Genomic DNA, 27,548 nt, shown 5'->3' with positions numbered 1-27,548 from the left:
TTGAACGCGATGGATGGCTGTATAAAATAAAGCACTACAAACTATCGCTATTCTAAGTACTAAGAACAGAAAAATAACACGATGCTAATAATAGTTACTGACAATTCAGTGCTGCTTTTTACTTACGGCTCTCAAAAGCACATGATATTCCTTTACATGCACGTGGCTCTTGTAGCACAAGGCTGACCAGGGAGAAAGCTAAATGCAGGAGAAACTTCGGAAGAACCCTCTCACCAAAGCTGACACCTCAAGGAAATATTTTGCAAATTTTGAAAAGACTTGAAGATTCATGGAATCATTCCAGGAGCTGATTACATTTCAGCAGCCTACCTGCAAATGACAAAAAAAGTCTTTTCTTTTAATTAGTTGACTAAGTGAATTACATTTTAAATTAATGATCTTCTCTATATTGTTGTTCATGTCTGCTGGAATTCCAAGGGAGAAAAATCCCTGCCTGTAACATCTCCAATCTATCAGTTAATCCCAGGGAAGACAGAGTATTACTGGTGAGGTGATTGGAAGAATCTGCCTCTTAATTGACAATCAATTTTCCCCCAGGCCAGTTAACAGCATTTGCATTACAGCAGTCTTTTTTTTTTTATTATTTGCAAACTGAACATGGAAATACAAGTTTCAGCGGGTATCAAGTGTTTCTTTTCACTTCTCAGCATCTCTGGCACGTTCAGAAAAACACAGCTCCTCCTGTAGGTAGCAGGTATTGTCATAGCAATCCAGTTTGTTTAGTTTCAAATTTTTTAGTTTAAATGCACTGTTGCGTGCATTGTTTGAGATAAATGCAGGATGGCTCATATCTAGAACCTGTTGCAGAAAACAACTATCTAAACTGATTGCTTCTGCTGCAAAAATGAAAGTAAAGGGTGCTACTTAAAGCCATAAACAATATGACAGAAAAATACTTGCGGGATTGCCTGTTACCCTTTGCTGTAATAGAGACTAATGAGCTTGGAAAAGCCCTAGTCTCAGCTCTGCCAAACCCAGGCAATCAGAGCACATGAGGATTGTAAGACTAGCTAAAAAAAATACAAGATTTATACAAATTTATGAGGAGTTTCATTTGCTTTCTGATTTTGGAGCATTTTAAGCTTCTTCCCCAGCTCCCAAGGACTGAGATTATAGATATCTTTCTAAAACTGTGCTACATGAGTGATCACAAGACTCACACCATGCTCCACCAAAGCTGAATGGAAAAGCAGGGACCAGTGACCCTATTCTTTCTAGGTGCATATAGTGGTGCAGCCTACCACCTACCCAGTTCTGGGATAACCCATCCCATTCCTGACAAACCACCTTACCCCCAAAGACCCAGCAGGGTATCCACCTGCATGTGGAAGATTTTCCTGTGCTGGGGATTTTAGCAAGGCAAAGGCAAAATATTCTCCTGGTTGGAAAAAAAAAATGGACCTATCTAGAAGACAGGCGATAACAGCGCGCTTAACTGGTATTTGGGAAAAGAAGGGGGTGTACGAAGAACAGGGGGATCTGAAACAGAAGCAGGAAAATAATCATTGCCCTTTCAGAAGCCACAGACCTTGTTAATACTCTTCTGAGAGGACGACCTCCACACTGCCAGGAACTCAGAGAGATTTTTGGTTCACTGTAAGGGTGGGAAGAGCTCCTTTATTAGGGAAAAGAGCTTCTCACGTGCATTAACAGCTGAACTGATTTCAGCTCAAGGCTCTCTTCATCCTCTACAAAGTCCTAAAACCAAGTGTGTTTGATGAGCCACTTCACAATAATGTCCTCCTAGGACACACATGGCTGCAATTATAACCAGGTGGTGGTATTTAAGGATATTGTCTTAAAATTGTATGTATTTGCACTTCCCCTGGGGAACTGCCAGTCCAGTCATACCTTCCCACATGAATTTATTTTCCTGCTCTGTTTATTGTCAGCCTAAACATTTTCTTTTCATAGCCGTAGAAGAAAAATCATACTCTGTCTATCCAGCACATTCGGTGATGGTGGAATAAGACTACGCAAACAAGCAACAGACAGACTAATTCCAATTTAACATCCAAATGCAAGTATCAGCTAGACAGAAAATACTTGTAATTGGAAAAAGTGCCTGTGTATTCCCTTTCACCAAAACGTTTGCATCTAGGGGGAAAGAGCTCCCAGTCAGTAGAGGACAGGAGTAGGAAAGACAAAGATACAGATAAACAGGCAGCTGCAGCTTGATGAATAGCAAGGTAACTCTTCTGGAAGGCGGGTTTGTGTGCACCCGGGGCACAGGAGGAAAGGCAGACTATGTTGTCCGCTATAGCTTCACAGTCTGAAGAGCTTTGATCTGGTGAACGGCTCGCTCTCAGCTGTTTCAACTCTGTGGCTAAGAATCTGAAAAATATCAAATTCTTGAAGAGTAAAGACTTTCAAAGAGCCTGTGAATTTCCAGTGAAACCCGAGCCTGCTGTCAGAGTCTCAATGCTGGAAAACCTGGGATTGATCTCATACTGTTTTCCCTCCACAAACCCCCACGTGCTGTGGGTGAGAGCGTGTCTTGTGATCAAACGTGATCCTCAGCTCGCCACCGACAGCAGCACATTCCAGAAGTCACGCAGCCGAAACCCCCCAGCCACCAGTGGGCAACTGCTTCAGCAGAGGCTCACTGAGGCAGCAGGGGATGGAGGGTCCTCTGGACAGCCGCTGAGATACTGGTGGCTGATCCTCAGGAAATTAAAAACCAGACCTCATAAACCCGCTGTGATAATGTTTCTGGAAACGGTCCATTGTACCCCAGAGCGTTACCTACTCCACGCCGGCGGGAGCCAAAGGGATGTCCTGGGCACGCTGCTTTGCCTCAGAGACTGGCCATGGTCTAGCCCTCCTGCGTGGAAGTATTTTGAAAAGCAAAATGCATTGCCTATAGGAGTCAATGGCCTCTGCTTTGGCTGCACCCCCTCCACTCCATATGCAGGCTTTTGGCAGGCAAGGCTTGTTGCGTAACCAGGGCTTGCAGCAAGCACCATGACCCATTAAAAATGCATATCAAGCTAATTTCCAGAGCAGCACTACCTACCTGGGTTTGTTCATTAAACCAAGAAAACTTAAGTGAGAGGGATGCTGAAATCTTTCACATGGCTCTGGGAAAGCAGGTTCCTCTGGGAACCTGCTACTGTAGGATGTCCTTTGTTTGGTAGCACCATCTTCCAGACTGGCTTCCCCCCGACCCTCAGCTCCCCTGGAATAAAGAATACATTTTACACTTAATGTATGGACTGTCTGGCCCCTGGGTGGGCATGACAGCAATTCTTACTGACACCGTTCTCTCTTTTGTCTAGAAGTGAGCCCTGAATGCTGGGTGCCTGCAGAGATTACATGTAGGGCTGAAGTTAAGCACCTTTGGGCACTTGATAGAAAGCACTGACAAAACAGGCAGAACTTTTCCACTCAGGAAGCATGTGCAAGCCTGGCTAATTAAGAACCGATATGTCACAGGGGTCTATTTTCATGCCAGTTCCTAGCTTAACGTCAGTGAAAATCCCATACCAGAGTAGTTGCTGCACTTGACTTCTATTGCCTTGGCAGAACTGGCTGGCACAGGGACCCAGTTCTGCAGCACAGGTCCGCTGCGTGCCTCTCGGTAGTTCATTCCCTTTGAAGTTACAACTGGGATGATTAAATGCCTAGCTCAGAAAACAGTTACAAATCTGTGTGAAAAGGAGTATGTGCCAGTTTTTACATATAAGCATTTCTTCAGCTTTCTGTGGCACTGAATTCTCATTTACACGATTGAAACAGCAAAGAAATACAGAAAGCCAGCTTACAGAGAGAGCAGTTCAACCAGGGGACAATGTTATCTCAAGGCAGTCTTAGTAGAAATGCATTAACTATTTAATGTAACACCACAAATAAGCCTGCTTCATGCCCAGAGTGATCAGCCAAGGGAGGTCACGAGGCAAACGCCAGCAGAAATTAATATAACTTGACTCCCAAAGGTATAGTTTAAAAAACCCATACTTTCTTAGTTTGAAATTACTGGTAGGATTTAATCTGTTTCACACACCTTGAGACATGCTGTACAATGGACTTTTCCCTTGTCTTACCGCGGTGTTAGTAACACAATCTGTTTATCCAGAGGCCTCCTACTTCTTTCCCCTCAAGAATGGCAGAAGAAAGAAACATTGTACAAAACGTCTGAAGCGTGACAGCCCACCGCTAACACTCGAGCTGCACTTCACTAGTTTACCTAGAGCTGCGTAGCTCTCAAAACCTTCCTAATTGCATTCTTCCTCAACTTTCATCTAATACAAGCAATAATGTTTTACCAGAGGTTTGGGATTGGTTTTTCTATTGCAACAGCTTACCCATAGCAGATTTTGGGATGGCAAGTCACAATGACTGGAAATCTGTGTTCTTTAAGGTAGGTCACTGGAGAAGGTACGTCCTTTCTGCAGCGTACAACAGCCTGTATGGACAGGCTCTAATGGCAGGGCTTACGAATAGCAGGATTCCCAACACCTTCATTTCTGCCTCCGCTGAGAAAGGGAATGATGGACAGATTTCATCTTCTCAGATCACCCTTGCCAAGCAACACACTGAAGGACATAGAAATGTGCTTTCATTTATGTCACTGTAAGTTTTAAGGTATTTGGGAATATCAGAAAAATCCAGTACCTTGCAGGGACTGAAGCATTCATATTCTGACTTCCAAAGCATTTATTTGCATCCCCATTCACTTGTAATTTTAAGGACAGTAATTTAGTGAACATACTGAACAGACGATTGGTTTTTTTTAAAGACTGAAAAACTGTCACTATTTCAGCATATTCCGTCTTCCAATGGTTAAATAAAACATTATCTGTCTACTTTAATTTATACATTTGTGTTGTCCAAGATTGGAGACAGGTTACACAGAACATACAGTCATGTTCTAAGGCCAAACTGGGCCACACCAAAGGTCTGTCCAGATGAGGATCCTCTCTCTCCAGCAGTGACCAAAAATTAAGGCCAAGCAAAGCATGTAAGAACATGATAATTTTTTTCCAGTTTCTAGCTAGCATGATGTCCCCGAGTTGGATGTGGTTTCTGCATATTTAGTAGCCTGGATTTCTTTTTTTAACTCGGCAAATCTCTCTTTGAGCCTGCATAAACTTTCAGCACACCCACAGCATCCTGCAGGAAGGAGCTCCCCAGCTCAACTACCTGTTGCAAGCCACCTCCTTGGCTTGCTTTGAACCTGTCTCCTCTTAGATTCATTTGATACACCTTAATTTCTATATGCTCCCCTCCTATACACAATCATGGATGCACAGACCTCTCTCACACCCTCAGTCATCTAATTTACACTACAAGCATCATAAGGGCTGACAAAATCTGACCTCATTACTCAATACTTTTCAAACCCATAACTTACAGCTACCCATAATCTTAGCAACACTCCAATAACCCTTGCCAGCCTCGGGACAAACCGCACCTGTACAGCTCACCAGCTGACACAGAAACCTTGCAAGAGTGTCCTGGTTTTGGCTGGGATAGAGTTAATTTTCTTCCTAGTAGCTAGTATAGTACTATGTTTTGGATTTAGGATGAGAATAACGTTGATAACACACCGATGTTTTAGTTGTTGCTGAGCAGTGCTTACACTAGTCAAGGACTTTTCAGCTTCTCATACTGCCCTGCCAGCGAGGAGGCTGGCGGTGTGCAAGAGGCTGGGAGGGGACGTAGCCAGGACAGCTGACCCACACTGGCTAAAGGGATATTCCATACCATATGACGTCATGCTCAGTATATAAACTGGGGGGAGTTGGCCGTGGGGGCACGGCCGCTGCTCAGGAACTGGCTGGGCATCGGTCAGCGGGTGGTGAGTAATTGCATTGTGCATCACTTGTTTTGTATATTCTATTATCATCATTATTATTATTTTCTTCCTTTTCTGTCCTATTAAATTGTCTTTATCTCAACCCACGAGTTTTACCTTTTTTCTGATTCTCTTCCCGACCCCACAGCAAGCGGCTGTGTGGTGCTTAGTTGGTGGCTAGGGTTAAACCATGACAGAGAGTTAACAATACCCCTTTGGGTTCATCCTATGTCAGCCAAGACCCCAACTCCAGATCTAACTTTATGCATTTCACAAAGACTGCCACACATTTCCAAATTACTGTTTTTCTTTTTTATTTCACTTGTTGTCATCAGCCTTCCTCCTAGCCCCACAGAGTTGGCCAAGTCTTACAATAACTTTCAACTCTGTTGAAAACCGTAACATTTACCCTGGCGAGACATGCACAATAACCACATTTCCAGCTCAGTGCAAATAAAGACGACTGCTTGCAAACAGAAACTCCCATTTGTACCCTGCATGATCTTCAGACAGTTACAAAACAATTTGCCCGCTGCCTGAGCGCTAACCCTTGCTTCAGCCATAGTTAAGGTGTTAGTAACCACTTCAAGATCACCACCCAACACTGGCCCTTCTTTTAGTTTCATGGGGCTTCTCCCTTCTGGTTTTGACACCAAACTTAGCTCTTCCACTCCCTTCCTCCCAACTCAACCCAAATTGTAAATAACATCCTGGCTTTAAATTCAGTGCTGTGACCTAATTACTGCCTTCAAAACCTCGTTAAAAGCTTCTCATACCAACTCTTCATATACTGCTGCTGTAGGTGTCCACAGCTGAGGAACACACACGGCTTAGCAGCTTCTCTGAGGCTGGGCCACAACCACAAACTCTCCCATGCGACTGGACATCCACCAGTTGGGCAAGCAACCACACACACCAGCACCTACTTGGATGTTGAATATCCTCGAGCCTTGATGTCGTAGGCCCTAATCTAATGTAACCCCTAACACCAGGGCCACCAAGTTGTATCACCTCCAAATCCACCCTCAAGCAATTTACTCAGCTAACACCACTTCTTATTTCCACCCCGTGGAAATACCAGGCTTTAAAAACAATCTTATCTCTTCAGCCTCCCTCTTCCTTGCACCTAAGTTGAGCACCAGCCCTGCACCTCATCCTAGCCTTCCCGCTGGCCAGACACACAGATCTTCCTGGAAACCAAGCCAATGCCACTCAACCTTGCTGGTTCCATCTGACATCCCAGTCCTGCACTCATGATGACTGGCACAATGTCAGTTCTGCAGCAATAGCTTCAGCTCTGACCATGGTAAGACAAAGTCTGAGGTGAGAGTTATAGTTTGAGTCTGAAAGAGGAGGTGAGGAAGAAAAAGGGTTGTGGTCAGTGGGTGCAACATGGGCTATCAGTTCAGAGACAATCACCGGCTCTCCGTCTACCTTGCAGGATTGACCACTCACCCATTCGGCAAAAATTTGCCACCCCAGCTGTCCAGAAACTTACCCTAAGGTATCACCCACATTGACTAATTAGTCTTCCCACAGCTCCGTGAGACTGGCAAGATACAACAATAAAAAAAACCAGCTCTCATCTCCGATTTCTTGTTTGTAGGTGGACCCCACAGGTCTAACACGAAGACTACTGCTAGCAGTGCAGCTGGGCCTATAGCTAGCTTTGAGGCAGCTGGTGGGTCACTGACTATTTTGAAGTGAAGGGTTAGGGTCTGGGATCAGGAAAGGTGTTGCTAAGTAAGCCTAACATGCTGGCAGGTGGATCCTGCAGACTTAGGGTGGTGCATGGGATCAGGATAGCTGGGTTTTAGCCTCTTTCAGGTTGTTTGGGTGCAAGTTCAAGGTAGTGGTCAGCTTAAGGTTTGAGTTCAGAGAAACAAGAATTGCAGAGAAGAATTTATAGACATATTCTGCAGGTACATCACATCTAAGATGAAGGCTCATGCCAGGAGACTAGGGTTAAGGTCAACAGAAGCTCAGGACCCAGCTTCTTTCTAGATCATACAATGCCCAGACAGTGAGGACAGGGACTATCACAGAAGGTCAGCAACAAGATCCATGGCAGGGAAAGTGGCAGGTACTGAACTGCAGCAACACACTGTCAGGGCCCTGATGAGCCTCACCTGGCCCCACACCTAATGCCCATTGCTCTAGGAGCCCCATTTCAGATCAGCCCTGTCTCCTGGAGGGACCTTGGACCTGTGCTGTAGGTAGCTTGTCTCCTGAATGGACCCCCACAGACACATGTTCTTGCTTGTCCTTACTCCTGCCTCTCACCCTTTCTCCTGGATGGACTTTGGGCCAACATCACAGCCTTGCCTCCAGTTCTGTCTCCTGACTGGACCCGTCTCCTGACTGGACCCGTCTCCTGACTGGACCCTGACCAGGATTCAGCAACAAACCTACTTTTCAGCTTCTGTTGTCAGGACCTGTGCCTGAGCATCAGCCATGGGAGGTTGGGTGCTAGATCAGCAGGGAAGGAACTGACCAGCTAAATTTAACTCTGCATATTAGAAAGCCACATAACAGCTCGCATCCGGGCTTGCCGAAAGGATGGGTTTTCTGGATGGAAGGTACAGGCTTCTGAGTAAATTGTCTAAAGTGAGGATTAAGATCATGCTCAACGCAAGTGGAAGAGCTGGGATAACTACAGGGTTTTAGAATCCCTCCAGAACAGTAATACTGGTTTTTACTGGCAAGGGTTTCCTTAATTAGGTTTGGAGCAGGTAGGTGTTGCTGGACTGCAGGTGAAGCCAGGGCTGCTGCTGGGACCAGGGAGGACCTCAGCCAGCAGCACTCTCACTTGTCTTTCATAAGGCTGTTAGTAAAATCCACAGTGCCGGTGGTAAAAATAGTCACTGTTTCATACCCCAAGAATGACTTAGCTTTTCAGTTTAAAAAACCTTCCCCTGTCATTACAAGATGTAAAGAGACAAACACACGAAAGACATTTGCAGCACAGAATACATAATTGGAATCAGGCCAGGATCATTTATGACTTGATGACCCCCATCTCAGCATAAACATATCAAAAAGAGACAGCAGCAAATCCTTCACACTGTGCCGCACAGAGTCTGGCATTAATGACTCTGCCAGAAATGCTGCGAACAGATCAGAGCTTTCCAAATCAGACAATGTGCTTCCTGGAAGCACTTTTAGCCTTGATGGTAATAGGAGCTGTTGTCACATTATCATAAAGGTCTCCCAAATGAGATCCAGTCCGACTCTGCAGCAGATGTTGAATAAGGATTGCTTGATCTTAACCTGTGTCTCAGCTGCAATTCCACTGTTGGAATGAGGAGGCAGCAAGGCTAGAAAGTGACACAGAGAGAGGAGGACTGTTCCCATTTTCATTTGAGACATCAGGAAATTCTTCCAGAAGCCTCCAAAGTGTCTTTCCCCAGTTCAGTAGCTAACCAGAGCAAACAGTTACGCACATGGCCCTGTCTTAAGAGGAAATCAACTTCCTACCACCTTCTCAGAGCACTGGTCTGGTTAGGTCTGGAGGGAAGAGCTAAGTCACAACTGCCACTGCCTTGCTTGTCTGGCCCCGCAGAGCCAGAGGGATGTGGTATCAGCCCACCTAACCACCCACCAGGTCCCCGGCAAGGTAAAAAAAACATTTTTACCAAATTTAAGCATTTATGTATCTTTAAAAAAAAATAGTCATAAAATAACAAAAATCTGTTAACACAAATTTCAGGTTCGTTGTTTTTAATTAATCCATGGCAGCCCATCCTATGCTTAGCCAGAGCTGTGCAGTACGCTGTGCCACCGGGGTCCTGCCTTCCACCTTCACTGATCAGCCGCTGATATTTCACCAACATGGTGAAATGGTCAGACAGACAGACATGGTCATCCCCTTTTTATACAAACTTCAGCTGAAGCCGAAACTGTGAATGCTTGCATCCCATACCTCAGGAGCAGCCAGTTTTAAGGTTTAGTATTAGGCTTCAGTCACTGCGCTTTCCGGTCTATCCCAGCCGAAACCAGGACATGTGCTCAGGCAATTAAACTATATTCTTTGGGCTTTGCATAAACATAAGCCCACATTTTTCAGTAAGAAAGCATCTGTAATATAACTCTACAGGGCCCGGAGAGTGCTTTGGGGTTCAAATAATGCTGGTTGCTTTATATTCTAGACAGAGCAATAAGGAGAAGTAATTAAGTTAAGACAACAAAACAAGTCTTCTCATTTGCCATCTGTAAAACATTTTAGTGCAGGGAAAAAATAATGTCAAGACTACACTTTTGAAAACTTTTCGTTGATTAGTGGCATTGTACCTTGTCAGCAAATACGGCGAGAATGAAGCTGGATTGTCCTGCTCCGAAAACATCGGCATGGATCCTCCCATTATCCAGAGGCGGAAATACAACACGAGAATCACCTTCAAAGAACATCATCTCAGTTAGCAATGCGCTAGTAAGAAAAACTAAGGCCTCCAGCAAATATTTTGTTGTGATAGCTCTCCGTGCTCTGCTCTGTGCCTAGAAGTGAGTCAGCTCAGTGGTTTAGGCAAAATTCAATTTTGCCACCCCATGCAGGGTGACAAACATGCCAACCCTCAGCACAGACAGCATGTTACGTCGTTGTGTGTCCCCCCTTTCATGTGTTCATTACTGACAGCTACCCACAACAAAGGCAGTATTTTGAAGGACAAATCAGTCACCCTGCTGCGGCTCAGACTGCAGAGTTTTGCTATTGACCTCTACCTAAATACAGAGGGGAAAAACATGGCTGATGTCTTAAAAGCTATTATCGTTCGCTCATGCTGGCATAGGTCTAAGGACAAGCTCCATCGGTGTTTCTCATGCTGTGTAATCCTAATCCCTGGAAGGAATTCTGCGGGCTGGCACTCCTCCACCTTTCTGGGAACCACTTGTCAAGGGACAAGCAAGGGGATCCGGCTCCTAGAGCAGCACAGGGAGCCGCACACCCAGCACACCCCCGTGGAGGTGCTTGTTCTCTCCCCTGCAACATGTCAAGTCCTGCTTGGAGTGCGCCAAGCAGCAGGCATTTGCAGGCAGAGCTTTTCTTGCGACCCTTACCAAGCCCTGCACTGAAACTAACAGCATGCCACTGAAAAGTCAGCCCAGCGCCAGACAGTCCCCCTGTATTTAGGGCAGGAAATACTTGCAGATGATTACATGGTCGTAAGGGCAACCACTATAAATTAAAAGAACATTTGAACTGAAAACACAGCAATATTCTTGTCTCTGCCCAGCTGAAGTTTTCTAAACTATTTTCTAAGACTAACTTTGCATTAAGATCTACCATCTAAGCTTTCCGAGTCTTTTGGGATACCACCACGCAATGTTCATTCTCATCACATACACAGACATACGTGGTCAAGTCTATTCGTACTTACGTAGCTTATCACTAAAGCAGCTCTCTTCAAAAAAGGCCTTGCAGTATACAAGAAATTCTGGTTGTTATTTGCAGTCAGGTAGCTGAAATATAAGGAAACAAATATTTGTTGAAATACTTTGAAACAATAACTCCTTTTTCAAACTGGAAAAAAAGCTGTACATATTGTTTTAACCACCCTAAACATGCAGTAACAATGACATCACTCTTACTCTTCAAAGCTCTTTCCACATGACTTAAGTAAAATATCGAGACCACTTCAAATAATACACACTATAATACACTGCAGTTTCCCCATCAAAATCTGTTTTGTTTTGGTTTTTTTAAATCATCAATTAACTCCTTAATCCTCGGAAAAGCCCCACGTGTGTCTCACTAAGATTGCTGTCTTTAGAATTCCAGAAGACTACACTGAGACACGTTTTTAAAAGGTCACCCAAACAGAGCAATTCAATTTTAGGTCATGATTAAAATGCAAAAACTCCTCGTTCCCAGCTCTCTGCTCAGTCTCTAGAGATGGGAATAACTGTCTAGCAGAACTGAACTTATTTTAAGCATTTTTTTTTTTAAGTGTATTCTGCATGCTTAAGTTTCATTACAAGTCTGCTGACAAGGTGTTATGATAATTAACTGCACAAAGACAAACACACAGGTGGCTTATTGTTGTAGGAGCATTCATAAAAACCTTCCTGTTTCTCAATGAGTAAAATTAAACTGTATCTGGAGCCAAAACTACACATTTATTTTAATATAGAGTAGAAGCACTTGCCAAATTCTAAGGAGCTTTCTTAATATAACAAACGGTGCCATACCTATGACATTAATTCAATGATAATTCCATTTCTATTGAACCTTACAGAGGCTTTGTCATTGTAATAAAGCAATGAGAAATAAAAAGAAATACAGAAGAGACAACAGGCATATTTTAAGCATATAGGAGCTAGAAAACTATTGAAAAAATGACAAATAATTTTAAGAAGTTATAAATATCAAGTAAACAAAATAAATTCAGAAGGAAAACATTTGCAGGTTCCTCTGTATAACATACAGTCAATATTGGGATAGTCTATTTAAATGATTTACAAAAACTGCAGCATGAATCACAACACCTGCACGCAAGTTACCTTTCCAAGCATGAAAGCATCACACATTTCTCCCGTGAACATCTAGCATATAAAACGCATCTTATTTCCTCTCCAAATTCCTCAAGACAGTCTATCATCTGATTGCTTCCACCCTTCAAGTCTTCGAAAAATCAAGATTGCAGCACTTCCTAATGCTGCCAAGAGTCTTTAATATCTGGCTTTTTGTTCAAATTTTCTATAGTAGGAAGTTTGCAAGCCTGGTCACCATGGGAAGATGGAGAAAAGATTACACTGCAGACAAAAGCACCAGGGGCAAAGCCAGCAAGAAACAGAGGCGGCATTTAACGAGAAAGAAGTACATCTGGGTGCTTTCTACAAAATAACTGCTCTTCAGAAAACTTTCCCTAAGCGTTGTGCCTAAAACTTAGGAACCAAACCATACGTTGTAAAGCAAGCCAGATGACTTTCAGTCTTTAGTGTCTACTTATTTACAAATGTTGACATTTAAGCACCGAATCTGACTTAAATGTCAGACTAGTCTTCAAGGGCTGAACTCCGCAAAGTGCAAAGTTTTTTGAGCTCCCACTGATTTTAATCAGGCTCCAGCAAGTGCAAGTGAGATGAAACTAAGCCTTCAGCTTTCTCTCTCCATGAAAGGTCAGGTTGGCCTTCAAGTGTTCACCATGGCCCTGCTCCAAAGCCCACTGGAGCCAAAGGGAAAGACTCTCGGTGACTTTAATAGCATTTGGATCAAACCCCGGTCTTTTGTTCCCTACTGGAACCTTTTATGAAACTCAACCCCCTCGTGATTTGCAGCGGGAACGGAAGTGTTGGGTTGCATTTTGTTTATATTTTTATGGGTGGAGGGAGGAGAGCCCTCCATTAATTACACTGCCTGACTCTCTTCAAGAACCTGTTTTCACTTGCTTGTCGTTTTAACTAACTGCAATACTTTGGGCAGAAGTATTCCATTACAAATATTTGCTTTAGGTAGAATTATTCTGGGAAAAGATCAGCCAGAACAGTTCAGCTTTTTCTCCAAGACTTCAATTAGAGACAGAGGCGCACTTTTATCGGTGTCAAGAAGTCTGCCAACTTCATCCTTGAGAAACTGCATCACCTTGCACCAGTGACCTAAAACTCATGAGGCGGCCGTCATCTCTGAGCCACGTGTTTGCCACTCTCCAGAACAGCCACCCACAGTCAGGCAAGCTACAAGCTCGGGGGGCAGCACCTGTGGGGAGGGTGCAACATGCAGACCCCGCTGCTTTGCCATGCTTGGCGGGGATCTGGCTTTTAACAGATCAAGTTTGCATCGAAGATGTTGCAGCTGGAACAACTGCTAGGGACAACAGGCTGTTTGTGAAGGCAGCCCTTCAGGGAGAAGGGTAAACTGCATTTTAGGCTGCTGAGGCTCAGGAAAAGCGCGTCTCTGCTTCAGGGCCTTGCAAACACTGATCTAGGTCTGGAGACCACCATAGAGGAACCCTCATCATTACCATCTCTCTATTCCCTCTCAAGCCTGCCCTGAGGAGAAAATTAAAGCCAGAAAATGAAGGTAAACGGAAGGCAGTAGCTGCTCTTTCATCCTTGGCAGTACAGTGCAGGAACGCTTATTCTTTAAACATCTTGATTTTGACTATTTTTGTCTGCCTATGAGTAACTAAAATGCTGCCCACATCTCGCACCTTCCTTGCAGCAAGCATAACACCATGCAAGCTACCAAACACAGTTTCAAGGCACGAGTTTATCTGCAAGTCAAAGTTAATTTGAAGTGCTCCACCGAATTGCAGGGTAGCTCTGGCCCCTGCAGAGCAGGCCTTTTGAAAGCATTTCAGAAAATCCTGACAGGCCCCTTACAGTTTATGTTGTGGAGCAGTAACATCTCCAGGAAAAAAGAAACCCCTGCGTTGACACCGGTGTGCTGAAGAGCAGATAGGCAGCAAGCAAAAAGGAACCAGAATGAAAGCAATGGGTAACTGGAAATGCGTGAAGCAAGAGAGTTCAGAGAGCCCTGAACTTTCTGATCCTTCCTCCAAATGCTTTTGCTACTTTGCAGCTTCAGTTAAGAAATGTTTCTTTTTGCAATAATTCAATTAAGAAGCAAAGCTCTTCCATTTTGAGAAAGCTGCTGTCCTGAAGTCTATCTGGAAACCACGAAAAATAACGTGGTTCATTGCTTGGTAATCCAGCTGTCTGCCCACCAGATCAACCTGTAGGAGTGGCATAAACGTATGGGTTATGCTCAGTGCATCAAAGCTTTCCAAGAACCATGTGGTTTTCCAGACTACCTTATTGAGGCTCCTACTTGTTTCAGGAAAGGTAAAACATCTCATGTCTGGTGCAGGCGAAGAACAACACACAGTTTATGTATTAAAATCAAATGAACTGCGAATGGGACCTGGATGAGCAAGTTTGCTAAATGTCAGTGACACACAGCATGTAAAATGCAGTAGCATTTTACATGTAAAATTGCAGCTTGCAAAAACATCTTAAGTTATGTTGAACTTCGCTCAGACAACCTTAAGATCAGCCAAAGCTCTTTATTTTGTCTTTAGCTAGGACAATCAAAGAAATTAGTATTACAACAGTCAAACTGTTTTATACCCATTTTAAACAGCTGTCTTGTATAAAGTCATTTACAGGTCAGATTTCCATGCATTTGCCAACCACACCAGGCTGCCAAACATCCCACTGTTCATGGGAACCACTCCCTATCACCTGCTCCACCCCGACCAGCATAATGTGGCTCCCTGTGCCAAAACACACACACGCGCATTCATTCCCACGTGAGAGCAGACATGGGACATATGTAGGAAAACTACTGATGGCAGCTCCGCGTAGCAAAATGCTACCTCCAGAGTAGGCAAACATTTCAAGGCGTGGATCTCCCAGATTTTCATAATGAAATGATAAAATTAGACGAGGAAATCCAGATCTCCAGGTTTGCTAAACAAGTGTGAAAAGAGCCCATTTGGGCAGAGGTTCCACCTCTGCTTTGTGCCAACTTTCCCACAAAGCAAACCAGCATGGAATTGCCTACTTGCTATCTTTTTTAAAAGCCTTCCAGGAATACTCCCTGAAGCAACCAGAATCACAACAAACAATAAATCCAAGAAATGCTTAATAATGCAGGGACTTCTCTCACACAGTTCGAGCGGAGGCCAAGACAGATATTTGGCAGCTCCGGCTTCCTGAAAAGCACGGCTCATCCTGCAATCAGTTACATCATCAGAGCACTCAGAGGTTTTATAATTGAAGACAGCGGGGTAGGTGGCCTAGTAAAACTCAATACCATGCAGTTTACAGGAATGTAAACTTTGCTGGTACCAGATGGACTCTGTGTTAATCAAAACAAACTTCTCTAAGAAGCAGGCAGCTTTTTTAATTTCCCTGTACCGTTGGAGGCATCTAGAGTTCACAGAAAGGAGCAGGGCAGCTCCTCAGCTGCCGTTCATTGCCACGGCTGTGTGAGCAAAACACAATATCACAAACCAGTATCGGCAACACATTTATCCCACGCTGCAGCTGACTCAGCGTTGGTATAAAATGTGAACTCGCTCTTGTGTTCTCTTTGAAGGCTTTCTCAAGGGAAGCGAACAAACAGTTAAGATGTATGATGGATGCTCCCCATCAGGGACATCTAAAAGACCACGGTAAGTACGCAGTAGAACAAGGTTTGGTATTTTGAGAGCTTGTTTTGGCCAGGTCCCTCCGTTGTGAGAAGATCATTGCTCCCATTTACATTCTTCTCAGGAAACAGATCCAACTCCCAGCAACCACCAGTGTTTTGAACTAACACTTTCAAAACCCTAATACTAAAGGAAGGCATTAGAAGAGTGAGTATAAAAGCAAGGCTGTTAACTTATTCTTAATTATTGATAACAGTAAGATACCTCTAATCAAGACATTTTTAAACTTAGAAGGGGATATTTTAAGTGAATGTCAAAGCTTTAGGTCATTGGTAGATGCACATCTAACTCCAAACCAGTTTGACAGACTCCCCTATTGAGAATGCAGAATTTTTGCAGGAGACGTAATTTGTCTCTAGAAACCATCCTTACCTTTTCTACTTAAATATGACTTCCTTATAATCTGTCCAGCCAGCTACATCTTATATTGGAGAAGAATCATTTCAAGCTAGCTCAGCCTGTATTCCTCCTTGAGGACAACCATCAAGGGCCAAGTGTACATGATATCCCAAGGAGAAAACAGGAGTGAGAAATCCATTGTGGAGTAAAAAAATTGAATAAAAAAAGAAAAATGAATACATTCCAGATACGTCTGGATTTTTAACTTGCTTAAAATACCTGTGAATGCAGGGAAATAAAATACAAGTCATAGCTACAGGTTTTGCAAGGGAGAAAGAAAGACAAGCCCTCCTTCTTCCCTCTTTATCCTTGACATTCCCCACAGTGTATGTGTGGCATCCTTGCTCCTTATCTCCCCGGAGAGCCCTAAACCCTAGCCACCACTACCCACACAGACCCAGATGCATAAACACACACAAACAGAAGCAGTTTTACAGACTCTTTAGGGGGCCATAGAGAGATTTTATGAAAGTCACAGCTGTTTTAACTCATTTGCACTGATAATGGCACGTATTCTTCATGTACGTTTTCAGATGTGACCACAAATTTGGGGTTCTTGCTGTTTATTGGATTTTTGGGAAAAGCAGATCAGGGCATTACTGCATTGGCATATACAGCAGAGAAGGCAATCCCACTCGTGGCTTTTCCTTATTCTTTTAGGCAATACGTACCTCATTCTGTGTGGGATGAAAGTGGAGGAAGAAAACTGGGAGGAACAGGGCAAGGAAGAGAGAGAGGTACAGTAAGGGATCAGGAATAGAAAGAGAAAAAAGGAAAGTAGCAAAATGCACTTAACGGATCAAAGATGTGACTAAGAAGATGAAAAAGGGCTTCCCTTCATACCAGACATTCCACTGACGCGACAAGGAGACAAGGTGGAGCAGGGCTAACAGGAAAAATAAGACCTCATGAAATCACGGCCACCTTCCGCCAGATCTCAGGAAACCAAAGCACCGTGCCTGCAATTTAAAGCTTCCATCGATTTCAGCCATTTTATTTCCTCTGCATCACACACACCTGAGGCATTGAAATCCACCGTTAGGCTTGTTATTCCCTGTCCTAGCCCAGTTAAGGGCTGGTATAGAGGTATTTCAAGTAACTGCATTATAAGCAGCACTGACAGCAGCTTTGGCTGCTCCACACATTCAACTACAAGCCCCTATTTTCAGCTCCTTGTTCTTTTGACAAGCTTTATTCATTCAGGCTGAAAGTTTTCCCTTCCAGGAGCTTGTGTCAAGCTGAAATTGTTTTCTTCCTTGAAAGTATCAGGTAAAACAGTTAGGCTGTTCCTGAAAAAGCAATTAGAGAGATTTGCCCGTATCAACGAAGTCGTGCAACCACTTTGCTGGGAAAACTTCAGTGGTTCTGTACTTTGGAGCAGGGATTTGAAATTTAGTAGAGGGACAGCAGAGATGCTCCTGTTGTTGCTTTCAGCAACAACTCACTCTGCTTCTGGGCACGTGACAAGCCACTGGGAAAAAAAAAAAAAAATCTCCATTTGCAACGCTCACTAGAGATTTGTATCAATTCCCCAGGGTCTCTAGCCCTACCAAACACCATCTAGCAGGAGCCTGCAGGAACAGCATCAGACTCTCCTTGCATTGCTCCTGCAAAGCCATTGAGATAGGAGGCTCTCTCTCCTGCGATGTCTGTATCCAACCTGGAGGAGACCATTTGCTTGGACTGCAGAGGGCTGAAAATTTGTGTCTGAAGAAGAGGCTATGTGAGTATGTATTACAGGGAAGAGAGAGGATAAAGGAGAAATGAAGGAAGGTAGGCACAAAGAGGAATGGGATGGGAACAAAGAGGAGCCAGGAAGGGGAGAAAGGAAGAGAAAGATGGAGATATTCAGACCTCTGCTGCTGTCAGAGATCCAGCGGCAGTATCCAAGAAATCTGCTGCCGCTGGAGCTCCATTCACTTGGGTCCCCAGTGAGCACTCAGGAGCTGAACTGCGGCACCGGAGGCAGGAAAAAGCCCGCCTTCCCCAGAGCAGCTCCGCTTAAGAAAGCGGCTGTGCTTCCGACAAACCAATCTAGCACGAGCAGATGGACCCAAAAACACAGAGGATAGCCAGGATTCCTATAGACTGACTGCTGCCCTTGTGTCTTTGCACAGAAAAGAGCTGGCAGCTCTCGAATACAGCCTTCCCCAAAACACAGCACAGCGTCCACGGGCCACGCTCGCTCTGCAGGGCCAGGCTTGGTAAAGGAGCTGCTTGCAGTCCCACCGCGCACAGGCAGGGAGCGTGCGGTCTGCGAGGTATCTAAAACATGCTCCCTAATCACAAGAAACTAGCTTACTCGCCAGCTTTTATGTGAAGAGGGGAGGAAGTTATCCTCCACTCATGCACAAGGCTCCGTTATCGTGAGTGGAAATTATTGAGGTGTCCCTGGGAACCAAGCGTACTAGTAAAAATTTACAAACAAGCCATAAAAGACGCGGAGGCCTGCTGCGTTGCTTTGATGCTCTCTGTAAAGCGTTTCACGTCAGTAAACACACACTGGTCCAACTAGTCTGCTAATTTACAGAAGGAACCATGGTGGCTTTAAAATTATGTATGTGCAATTAGGGAATTAAGGCTCTAACTTTTTGCTGTTGTCTTTGCCCAGGACCCCAGTAAGCAAACTTAAAAAAAAAAGAAAAGGAGAGGAAATTTAAAAGTTTACAACAGGACAGAAGAGGAGGAATAAATCCATTCTATCAGTAAAATATGGCAGAGAAAGAGCACAGAAATCAATGTCTGTGAGCCTGTCAGTCTCCTTCTGACGAGCCTCCTGCACTCTGCACAGGAGAGGAAAGAGACACACCTTGAAATAGGAAATAATACATACCACTGCTAGCAACAGCAAACCATCCTGGATTCAAATACAGCACCAAAAAAGATCAAATAAGGAAGGGGGGGGGGGGGAACAACAAACAAAGAGAACAGGACAAAACAGAAACCACCATATTCAGGCAGTCTACCTATTTCTCGTGGACAAACACATGGCACCACACAGGCAACCAGCCCCCAGAAAATATGGTGAGGACTCAGTGAGAAGCACAATCCAGCAGTAAATATGCCCGGCAAAGGCAGGAGCCCAGGCACCCAGCCCCGAGGTGGGGATGGATGCATTTGCCCCTACCACAACCATGAGGATATGCTGGGAACAGAAAAGAGATCCCCTAGAGAAAAGACCCATCACCTCCTCCCTCCTCCATGCACCAGCCCTAAAAAAAAAAGTGAAAGGCACTGATGAAAAGCATAGGGGCAGGTGAGGGTCAGCTGGTCCAAATCCCAGCTCCTGAAACAACTCTTTAAAGAATTTAAATAACTTACTGGTACAGAGTTTGACTTGAGGAAGAAGGGGAAGAAAGCAAACTTTTACAGCTGAGCCTGCTCTCAATCAGGGCAAATGCTCAGTTGTGGGTTTTGTTTTTTTTTTCTTAAATACGATTGCTGAACCGAATTATATTTTTTAAGTCATCATTTGGGGTCAGCCCAAAAAGAAACTTTTTGCAATGCTTGGAGAGGCACATAATGTTTTTTTTTACCAGAGCATTTGTGGTAAATCAAGTGAAAGTGGTAAGCGAAAGTCTGGTTTCAGAAGGAGACGTGGGCACAATTTGCAGAGCGATGCAGGGAAGAAATAAGTGCCTCAAACCCCCTGTAAATGTAGCCTGAAGAGTATTGCTTTATTTCAAAACCTACTTGTTTTGAATTTTTTTTCATTCTTCCATCATTTACTTGTAATCCAAAACTACTTGTCAAATTCAATTTAAACTCACATTTTTCACCTAATTGGAGAGGGGGGAAAATCATACATCTGCAGTTTGGATCCTTGACTGAGATAAGAAGATAGAAAGAGGAGCAGTTATCACACCGCTGTGATGGAGTGGAGGGACTGTGGACCTTCAGGACACTAAAACAGAGAGAGTATGGGGAGTTCACCAGCACTAATGTCCAAGAACCAATTTACGGACATCTAGAAACAAACAGCAAGTGACAATGAGGCATTCATATATTTGATAATCTCCCCCCCTCCTCCTCCCCTGGCTGCCTCTGCCTTAGGACAGCGAGCTCTAAGGGCTGGAGCTGGGTTAAAGGACCATGTTAGTTAGCACAGACTTTGTGGGAGCAGGTAGCGAGCAAGGAGAGAGCAAAAGCTAGCGTACAGGGCACTACAGCAATAGCAACAGTTTGCTTATAAGAGGTGTTAGTGAAGACTGAAAAGCTTGAGTGGATTCTCTTGAAAATGCCCTCTAAATTAAAAGAGGTTATAGCCTATTCATTTACACCCAGAATTTTCCCAAATTCACACGATGGAAAGGGATGGTCCTTGTTTGGATCCAGACTGTCTGTCAAAAGCCACCGGTGGCAGAGATGCTGAATTCAGCTGTATTGTCCTCAAACTGAACCCTGGCCTGTTTTCCACAAACTTTTCCTTCAAAATGAAACCCATGCATCAGCTACTTAAAAAACAGTTTACTGGATGTCAATGCTAAATACTTCAGGAAGAAGGTATTTCCTTTCCAGAAAATTCTTAATCTGACATTTGATCTGGCATGTCCCTTTGCTTCTGTCAGATTAAATACAGCAATCCGTAAATATGTCACAGTGTTGTGGTTTAACCCGGCAGGCAGCTAAACACCACACAGCCGTTCGCTCACTCCCCACCCCCCCAGTGGGATGGGGGAGAGAATAGGGAAAAAAAAAAGTAAACTGTCTTTATCTCAACCCGCAAATTTTAATAGGACAGAAAAGGAAGGGAAAATGATAATAATAATAATAATAATAATAATAATGATAAAAGAATATACAAAGCGAGTGATGCATGATGCATTTGCTCACCACCTGCCAACCGATGCCCAGCCAGTTCCCAAGCAGCGGTCACCACCCCCTGGCCAACTCCCCCCAGTTTATATACTGAGCATGACGTCATATGGTATGGAACAGCCCTTTGGGTCAGCTGTCCTGGCTGTGCCCCTCCCAGCTTCTCGCTGGCAGGGCATGGGAAGCTGAAAAGTCCTTGACTAGTGTAAGCACTGCTCAGCAACAACTAAAACATCAGTGTGTTATCAACATTATTCTCATACTAAATCCAAAACACAGCCCTGTACCAGCTACTAGGAAGAAAATTAACTCTATCCCAGCCAAAACCAGGACACACAGCCATCTCTAAATACAAAATAAATGGTAAAAAACCCCCACCCTTCCTCACCCTTTTGTTGTTAGGAAACCGTCTGTTATTTTTAACATCCTCAAAAATAGCTTGTTCTTTTTAAATATGAATGACACGAGTCTGTTAGCAATATAGCGAAGAAACAAAATAACATTCTTCAGAGCTGGTATCCTTTCAGAGAAACTTTTTGATGTTTGCAATCAAATGCAACTCAATTCCAAAGTTATACTGCAACAAAGAATCTGAAAGAAAATTCAAAAATTGGCAGCAAATGACTTCTTTTGTCAGCAGCCCTGTAAGTAAATTGTGCCTGTGCTATTACTGTTGGCATGAAATACCAAACACTATACTTCCAACAACTTTTATCTCTCTTGCTTTTTCCACATGATCATCTACACACAAATCCTTAAATTCTTCAAATTAAACATGGACCGGTTCTTTCATCACAGGCACTCATGGTTCCGTTATGATAGAGTTCATCTGTGAAAAATAAAAATTAAAATCCGCAATAGCCAGTAAAGATTAGTGGCTTGCTTTAAATGGATTTCCTCTGCAAATCTATTCTTTATATCTCATCCAAACAGATAATAAATGGTAAAAGCCAAAAGCACATCAATAAAAGAATAATTCTGAAACTTGGCAGAATTAGAAAAAACAATTACATTTTATCCTATTTTGACCACAAATCAGTCTCATCTATTGCCAGAAAAATAAGACCACAAACATTCCAGTCTTCTTTAAGTCACTAAGATATTTGCTTTGAACTGCATTGGCAACTTCCAAAAATAAGCAGGAGCAAGAAAACGACATCATTTTGTAGTCTCCATCTCCACAGAAGTGGGTTTAAATTCTGATATTTAAAAGTCTGGCAAGCATGAAAGATCCTGTACAGTTGCTCACAGGAAAGCTTACGGGATGTTGTACTCAGCCAAAAATATGAGCAGCTTCTGCCCTGGGGATTTTGCAGCAGCTTGTAACGCACCCCTCAACCACGTCAAACTTTTACAGGATGGGCCTGGAGCTGACACTCAGTAACGCTCAGATGCGTATTTGCAGGGACAACCAAACCTTCCCACTGATAGCCTTTCTTCCCCAGACGCCCCACGCTAGAAGGCATGTCGCCCGTTTGGCTTGAGGGAAACCCATGAAAACGCATCGTGAAGTTTGTTAGAAGCTTCGTCACCCTCCGACGTAGCCATGGTCTGGGTCATTCCAGTAAGCCATGACCAAGATCAGTTTAACAAGGTCATCTCATCCCTTTCGCAGCCCCACCATGCAACGCGTTTCCGCACTGCTGAAGGGACACCCGCTCTGGCTACCATGTGGGGCATCCTCTGGCATCACACCTGTCCCATAAGCCAACCAAAAGGAGAGTGCGAGGGTGTGGGCAGACAGGCCCTGGTGGGCAAGGAGAAGGAGCCACACATCGTGTGAAAGGCTGTAGGTCCCTCAGAGGATACTCCTGTGGTCTGTGCTTGTCTGGACTCCAGACAGTGATGGGATCTGGTCAAAAATGATGCAGATGGCCAGACAAGAAGACACAGGTGATGGAGGAGAGGAAAGGTGAGAAGTGGTATCAGAGCTACCACAAACACATCTGCTCATTCTTAAGGGCTGGCGGTGGCTCTTGGGACCACTGCTGCACAGGTGCATGAACACAGCCAGGACCTCGGCCTCAAAGGCCACCAGAAGAGTCACTGCGGAAGAACAGCGGCACAGCCTCTGCTCTGCAGTGTGCCAGCAGTCCCACTGCACCTAAGGCAGGAGAACTGATTCTCCCAAATTCACTTGTAAAGATGCCCCAGGACAAGCAATGCTGACCTACAGACAAACAAAACTGATCTAAAGACTCGCATAAATTTGCTCACAGGAAACAGTCATTTTCATTAAACTAACCGATTCTTTTTCTTTTCTTGTTCCCCTTTAATATTTGCACTGCATATGTTTGATCCTCTTTTTCAACACAATAAATAGACCTTTGCTGAATAATTAAGAAAAGAGTACCAGCCGGTGCGGGTAATATTGCCAACCAAGACTGAAGATGGAGAGCTGCCGTTATTTCTGTATTTGAGTTATTGATTAAATGTAACATCCATAAAGCAGCAATCAGAATTGCTATTCCGCAAACATTCCCAGAGAAATAAAGACTTGTTCCAAGTGCCAATCACATATACTCTTGTGGTTAAAATGCAATTAAACAAGTAAAGCATCCAATATACCCACAAGCTAAACAAAAACAAATCACAGAAACCTGAACTGCGGAGCAAAAACAAAGGCAAGATTTTTAAAACATAAATCAAAAATGAGAAGTGTCAATACAGGCTGTTGTTTGTAAATTTGTTTCAAATTACATGTATATGTGTTATTTATACACAGGGAAAAGGGTCTTTTTCTAAAATATGTCTCAGGAGGAAAAATCTTCTGAAACAGTAATGCTATACTTATTTCAAAAAACTGTCTTTCTTTTTTATGCTTCCTGGTTTACTTTTGAAGTTTTTTTAAGCAGTGAAATGGATGGGAAGAAAAACATTCTTGAATTAACTATGTAAAACTCTTGCCCTCAGACCCTGAGGAAAGAAGGTTATTCTGAGAAAAATAAGAGAGTAAGAATAATACCAAACAAATGTACTGATTTAGCAGTCTCGGTTTGATCACCAGAAATTAATACAGAGAGCAACACCCTTACCGAAGGCCGTCAGACTCGCAGAGAGTGATGAGCCAAAGGCAGAAGCCATGCCGGGGGGACACCAGGGACGGCTCCGGCAAGACCCTGCAGCCCAACCAAGCGAACGGCAAGCCCTGCGCACTGCCATCTCCCACGCAGGGAAAAGGCCAGGTGTTTTGGAAGAGGACAGCCACACATCTTCACTGAGAGCGTAAGTCTTCAAATGACACTTAGCTTGTGGATCCCACATGGGTAAGAAAGGAGCACTCTCCAAACCAACAGCAGTTTCTATTAAATTTGGCCGTCGCACGCCTCTCCCGTGGTGCTTAGCCATAGGAGGCACCTACACTGCGGACACCAGCCCTGGTTCAGAGCTCCTCCTCTTTGGTGATGAGTCTCTAACCTGCCCTGCTCAGGGCAGGGGGTTACTGCAGTGATCTCTGAGGAGCAGAGAAGCGGTGGAGTTCACCTAAGTGGCTGCTGCCTGTCAAAACTTCCTCCAGAGAGCACAAGCTCACCCAAGTGAATTTACTTGAGCAAAGCTATTGTGTCTGCTTCAGTTTTGATTCCTTGAATTGATAGCTCAGGGCTATGATGGAGAAGGCAGAAAAGGGCACTTTTCACAAGGGCCAGAAGGAAACGGATTTTACAAGATGGATGGAGCAAACCAAGGCAAAGTGTTGATGAACATACTCTGCTTCGGGCAACTTAATACAACTCACATTACAAAAATCACTACAAATCATCTGCATCAGTTTAAAGTCTTGACCAAACCATACGTGCTGCATTACCCCGTAGACTGCTCGCCTCAGGTAAGAAGAAAAATTCTGCCCCTTTCACCAGTACCTATTACAGAGCAATAACCCACTGCTCCCTTTTTTTGTTTGTTGGATTTTTTAACCTCTAATAAGCTTGTTTCAGTGCCCTGAGCAGATCCAGGAGTCTCTCCCTTTGCAAACAGCCACCTGACAGCACGCCAGAGCAGCTGTCTCCAAAATTAGGACAGAGATGTCGAAACGCACAGAGGCAAATTGATCAGATCGATCTCTTGGAGTGTTGAGAAGCGCACGGTCCTCGGAGACCTTTATTTTTTCAATCTGCAATGAAAGGGCCTGACAGTAAACTGGAGAGAGCCAGTTTTATAAGCTGGGAGGGAAATGATTATAGAACTGTAGCAGTTCAGGGATATTCCAGCTGGTTTAAATGATTTGGCTTCCTTACGAACATACTGCAGGGGAAAAAGAAAAGAAAACTCCTGAAGGTCAGCCATGAGTGCTATAGGTATCGCATGAAACTGAGTCCTCAATTTATTCTCAAACATTTAATGTAGAGATGGGGACAGGGGGAGGAAGGACGAAATCAGAGGGGGGATGGAAGTTACTGTATACGTATGTAAATACAGATTAAGGAAGCAGATCGTCTCCTGCAATATCTTACACAAATGAGCAATATCGAGAGAGGGACCAGAGAGCAACACCATTTACCCCGAGCTCCTCTGACCATGGCGGGCAGGCGCTCAGGTGAGGTGTAAATTCAGATTCCCCCAGAAAGCGCTGAACTGACCCCACTCTGCCACAGCTCAAAAGGCAGCTTTTACTGCTGGGTGAAATACCACTTCCCGAAGGGAACAGGAGCTGATTCTTTGCCTCCTGCATTTGGTTCTCCCTTTTTATAGCAACACAGGCTGTGCTATTATATGTGCCATACTGATAGTTTTGCAGGGAAGCAGTAAAATTTCCAAAATGCTCGGAGAGGAAGGGGGTGTTTGTTTCAGTTGAAACTTTTTGGCTATTTCAACCCAGATTCACAACTTTGCTGGCCCCACACTGCACTTTTGCGAGCTCCTCAAGAAAAACAAGTGGCCTTGCATTGACCAACCTTCAGCAATCCAGGCTGGTGGGGACAAGGAGCAGCATCTTAATAGCCTCCTCTTTCTATCCCACCCCTGGGAAAAGTGTGACTGTTATTGAATCTAAGTCTTTTTCCACATTTCTTATTTAGAAAATGTCCAACATAGAAACAAAACATGCTGTTCACTGAGAAAGGCTTTTTTTTCCTTTTTGTTTTGTGTTTTGTTTTGGTCTTTTTTTTTTTTGCAGATGGTTAGGGTTAATAATAAAAACCAGTTCGGTTTAAGCAAAGCTTTTTAGGATGTCCAGTTTGTTAGGTTTTTTTTCATGAGGATGAATCTAATAAGTTAATTTTCATCCTGTTGGGAGTCAACAGGAGCTCATGCTTGTTCCCTCCTTCCTCCAAGGTCAGCAGTCCACATTCTGCTTTGGTTCCTTGCTGGCACAGGCTGCACGCTGATTTTGGCAGCTCCCGTGCTGGCTGGAGTGCTGTAAACCCGAGGCTGCCCCCGCTGCCTACTCATCTGCTTGGGCAGGGGCAAGCAGGCTGGCAGCAGCGGCCGCCTCCGGCACGCGTTACAGCACCGCTGGTTGCACGGAGGGTCTCCATGCCCTTCGTTCATCTCCTGGGCACAAAGCAAGGCTTACGGCCAACTCTGTGGTTTTGACCCCATGCAAACATGGGTGTGCGTGGAAGTATTTCAAACATGTAATTGGGATCCTGTGTATGCCTCTCCGGTAACATCTCCGGAATAAGAACTGTATTACACCAGATCACACCCCTTGCCTCAGCCAACCATCCCCCAATTGCACATAAACTCACTTTAAAACTCAAACATGCGAGATATTTCATTTATTTCAGTTTCTTTTTCTCTCTTACTGATCTCTCTTACTGACTCTGCAAGGCCACATCTGATATAAATAATATCAGCATCCACCAAGTTACGGAAAAGGAAGCCAAAACCCTACGGACTCCATCCCACTTTCACTTCTGTCAATGGCTGCCTCTTGCTGACTTCACAGCAGGAATCATGACTCCTTTCCACTTCTTTATTATTATTTTTTTAAAACAACTTTTGGTAGAGGGCCAGCACTTGATGAAGAATGAGACAATCCCACCGGGTGCTGTTCATCCGTGTCCTGCCAGCATTCCTGGCGCTAACTGACCCAGTGCTCGGGATTTACAACACTTGTGCGAGCACATCACCGTGCTCACACCCGGGAGGGCGTGCTCCCTCTCCTGTGCTCTTTGCTCTGCCCCTGCAACTATCACCGGACAGCATGCACTGGGAATCTGACAGATTTGCTCTCCCGACGCAAAGCACTCCAAGCCACATGCTAAAATCCTGGTGAAAGCTGTTGGAAACCCCTGCAAGAGTAGCAGCAGCAGAGAGGGTATTCAGAAAGGCTAATTTTTGCCAAGGGAAATGAGCCTCCCCACGCGCCCTTTTTGGTCAGCAGTGAAAAGGCAGCAGAGGGGAGGGCTGATGCAGAGCCATCC

At 44.3% G+C, this 27,548-nt stretch overlaps 1 protein-coding gene across 1 annotated transcript in view; it reads right to left on the bottom strand.

The window, feature by feature from the left end:
* The window catches only part of TMTC1 (transmembrane O-mannosyltransferase targeting cadherins 1), a 147,395-nt gene that overhangs the window by 79,782 nt on the left and 40,065 nt on the right, over nucleotides 1-27,548 (bottom strand). The window contains exons 6-7 of the mRNA XM_076340758.1: nucleotides 11,194-11,275; nucleotides 10,109-10,212 (exon numbers count right to left, since the gene is read on the bottom strand). Coding sequence (XP_076196873.1) covers nucleotides 10,109-10,212; nucleotides 11,194-11,275 — 186 coding nt within the window. The remainder of the gene's footprint in view (nucleotides 1-10,108; nucleotides 10,213-11,193; nucleotides 11,276-27,548) is intronic.

Source organism: Aptenodytes patagonicus, chromosome 1 (assembly GCF_965638725.1).
Source record: "Aptenodytes patagonicus chromosome 1, bAptPat1.pri.cur, whole genome shotgun sequence".
Classification (NCBI taxonomy): domain Eukaryota; kingdom Metazoa; phylum Chordata; class Aves; order Sphenisciformes; family Spheniscidae; genus Aptenodytes; species Aptenodytes patagonicus.
This window is presented reverse-complemented; position numbering and strand designations above follow the sequence as displayed.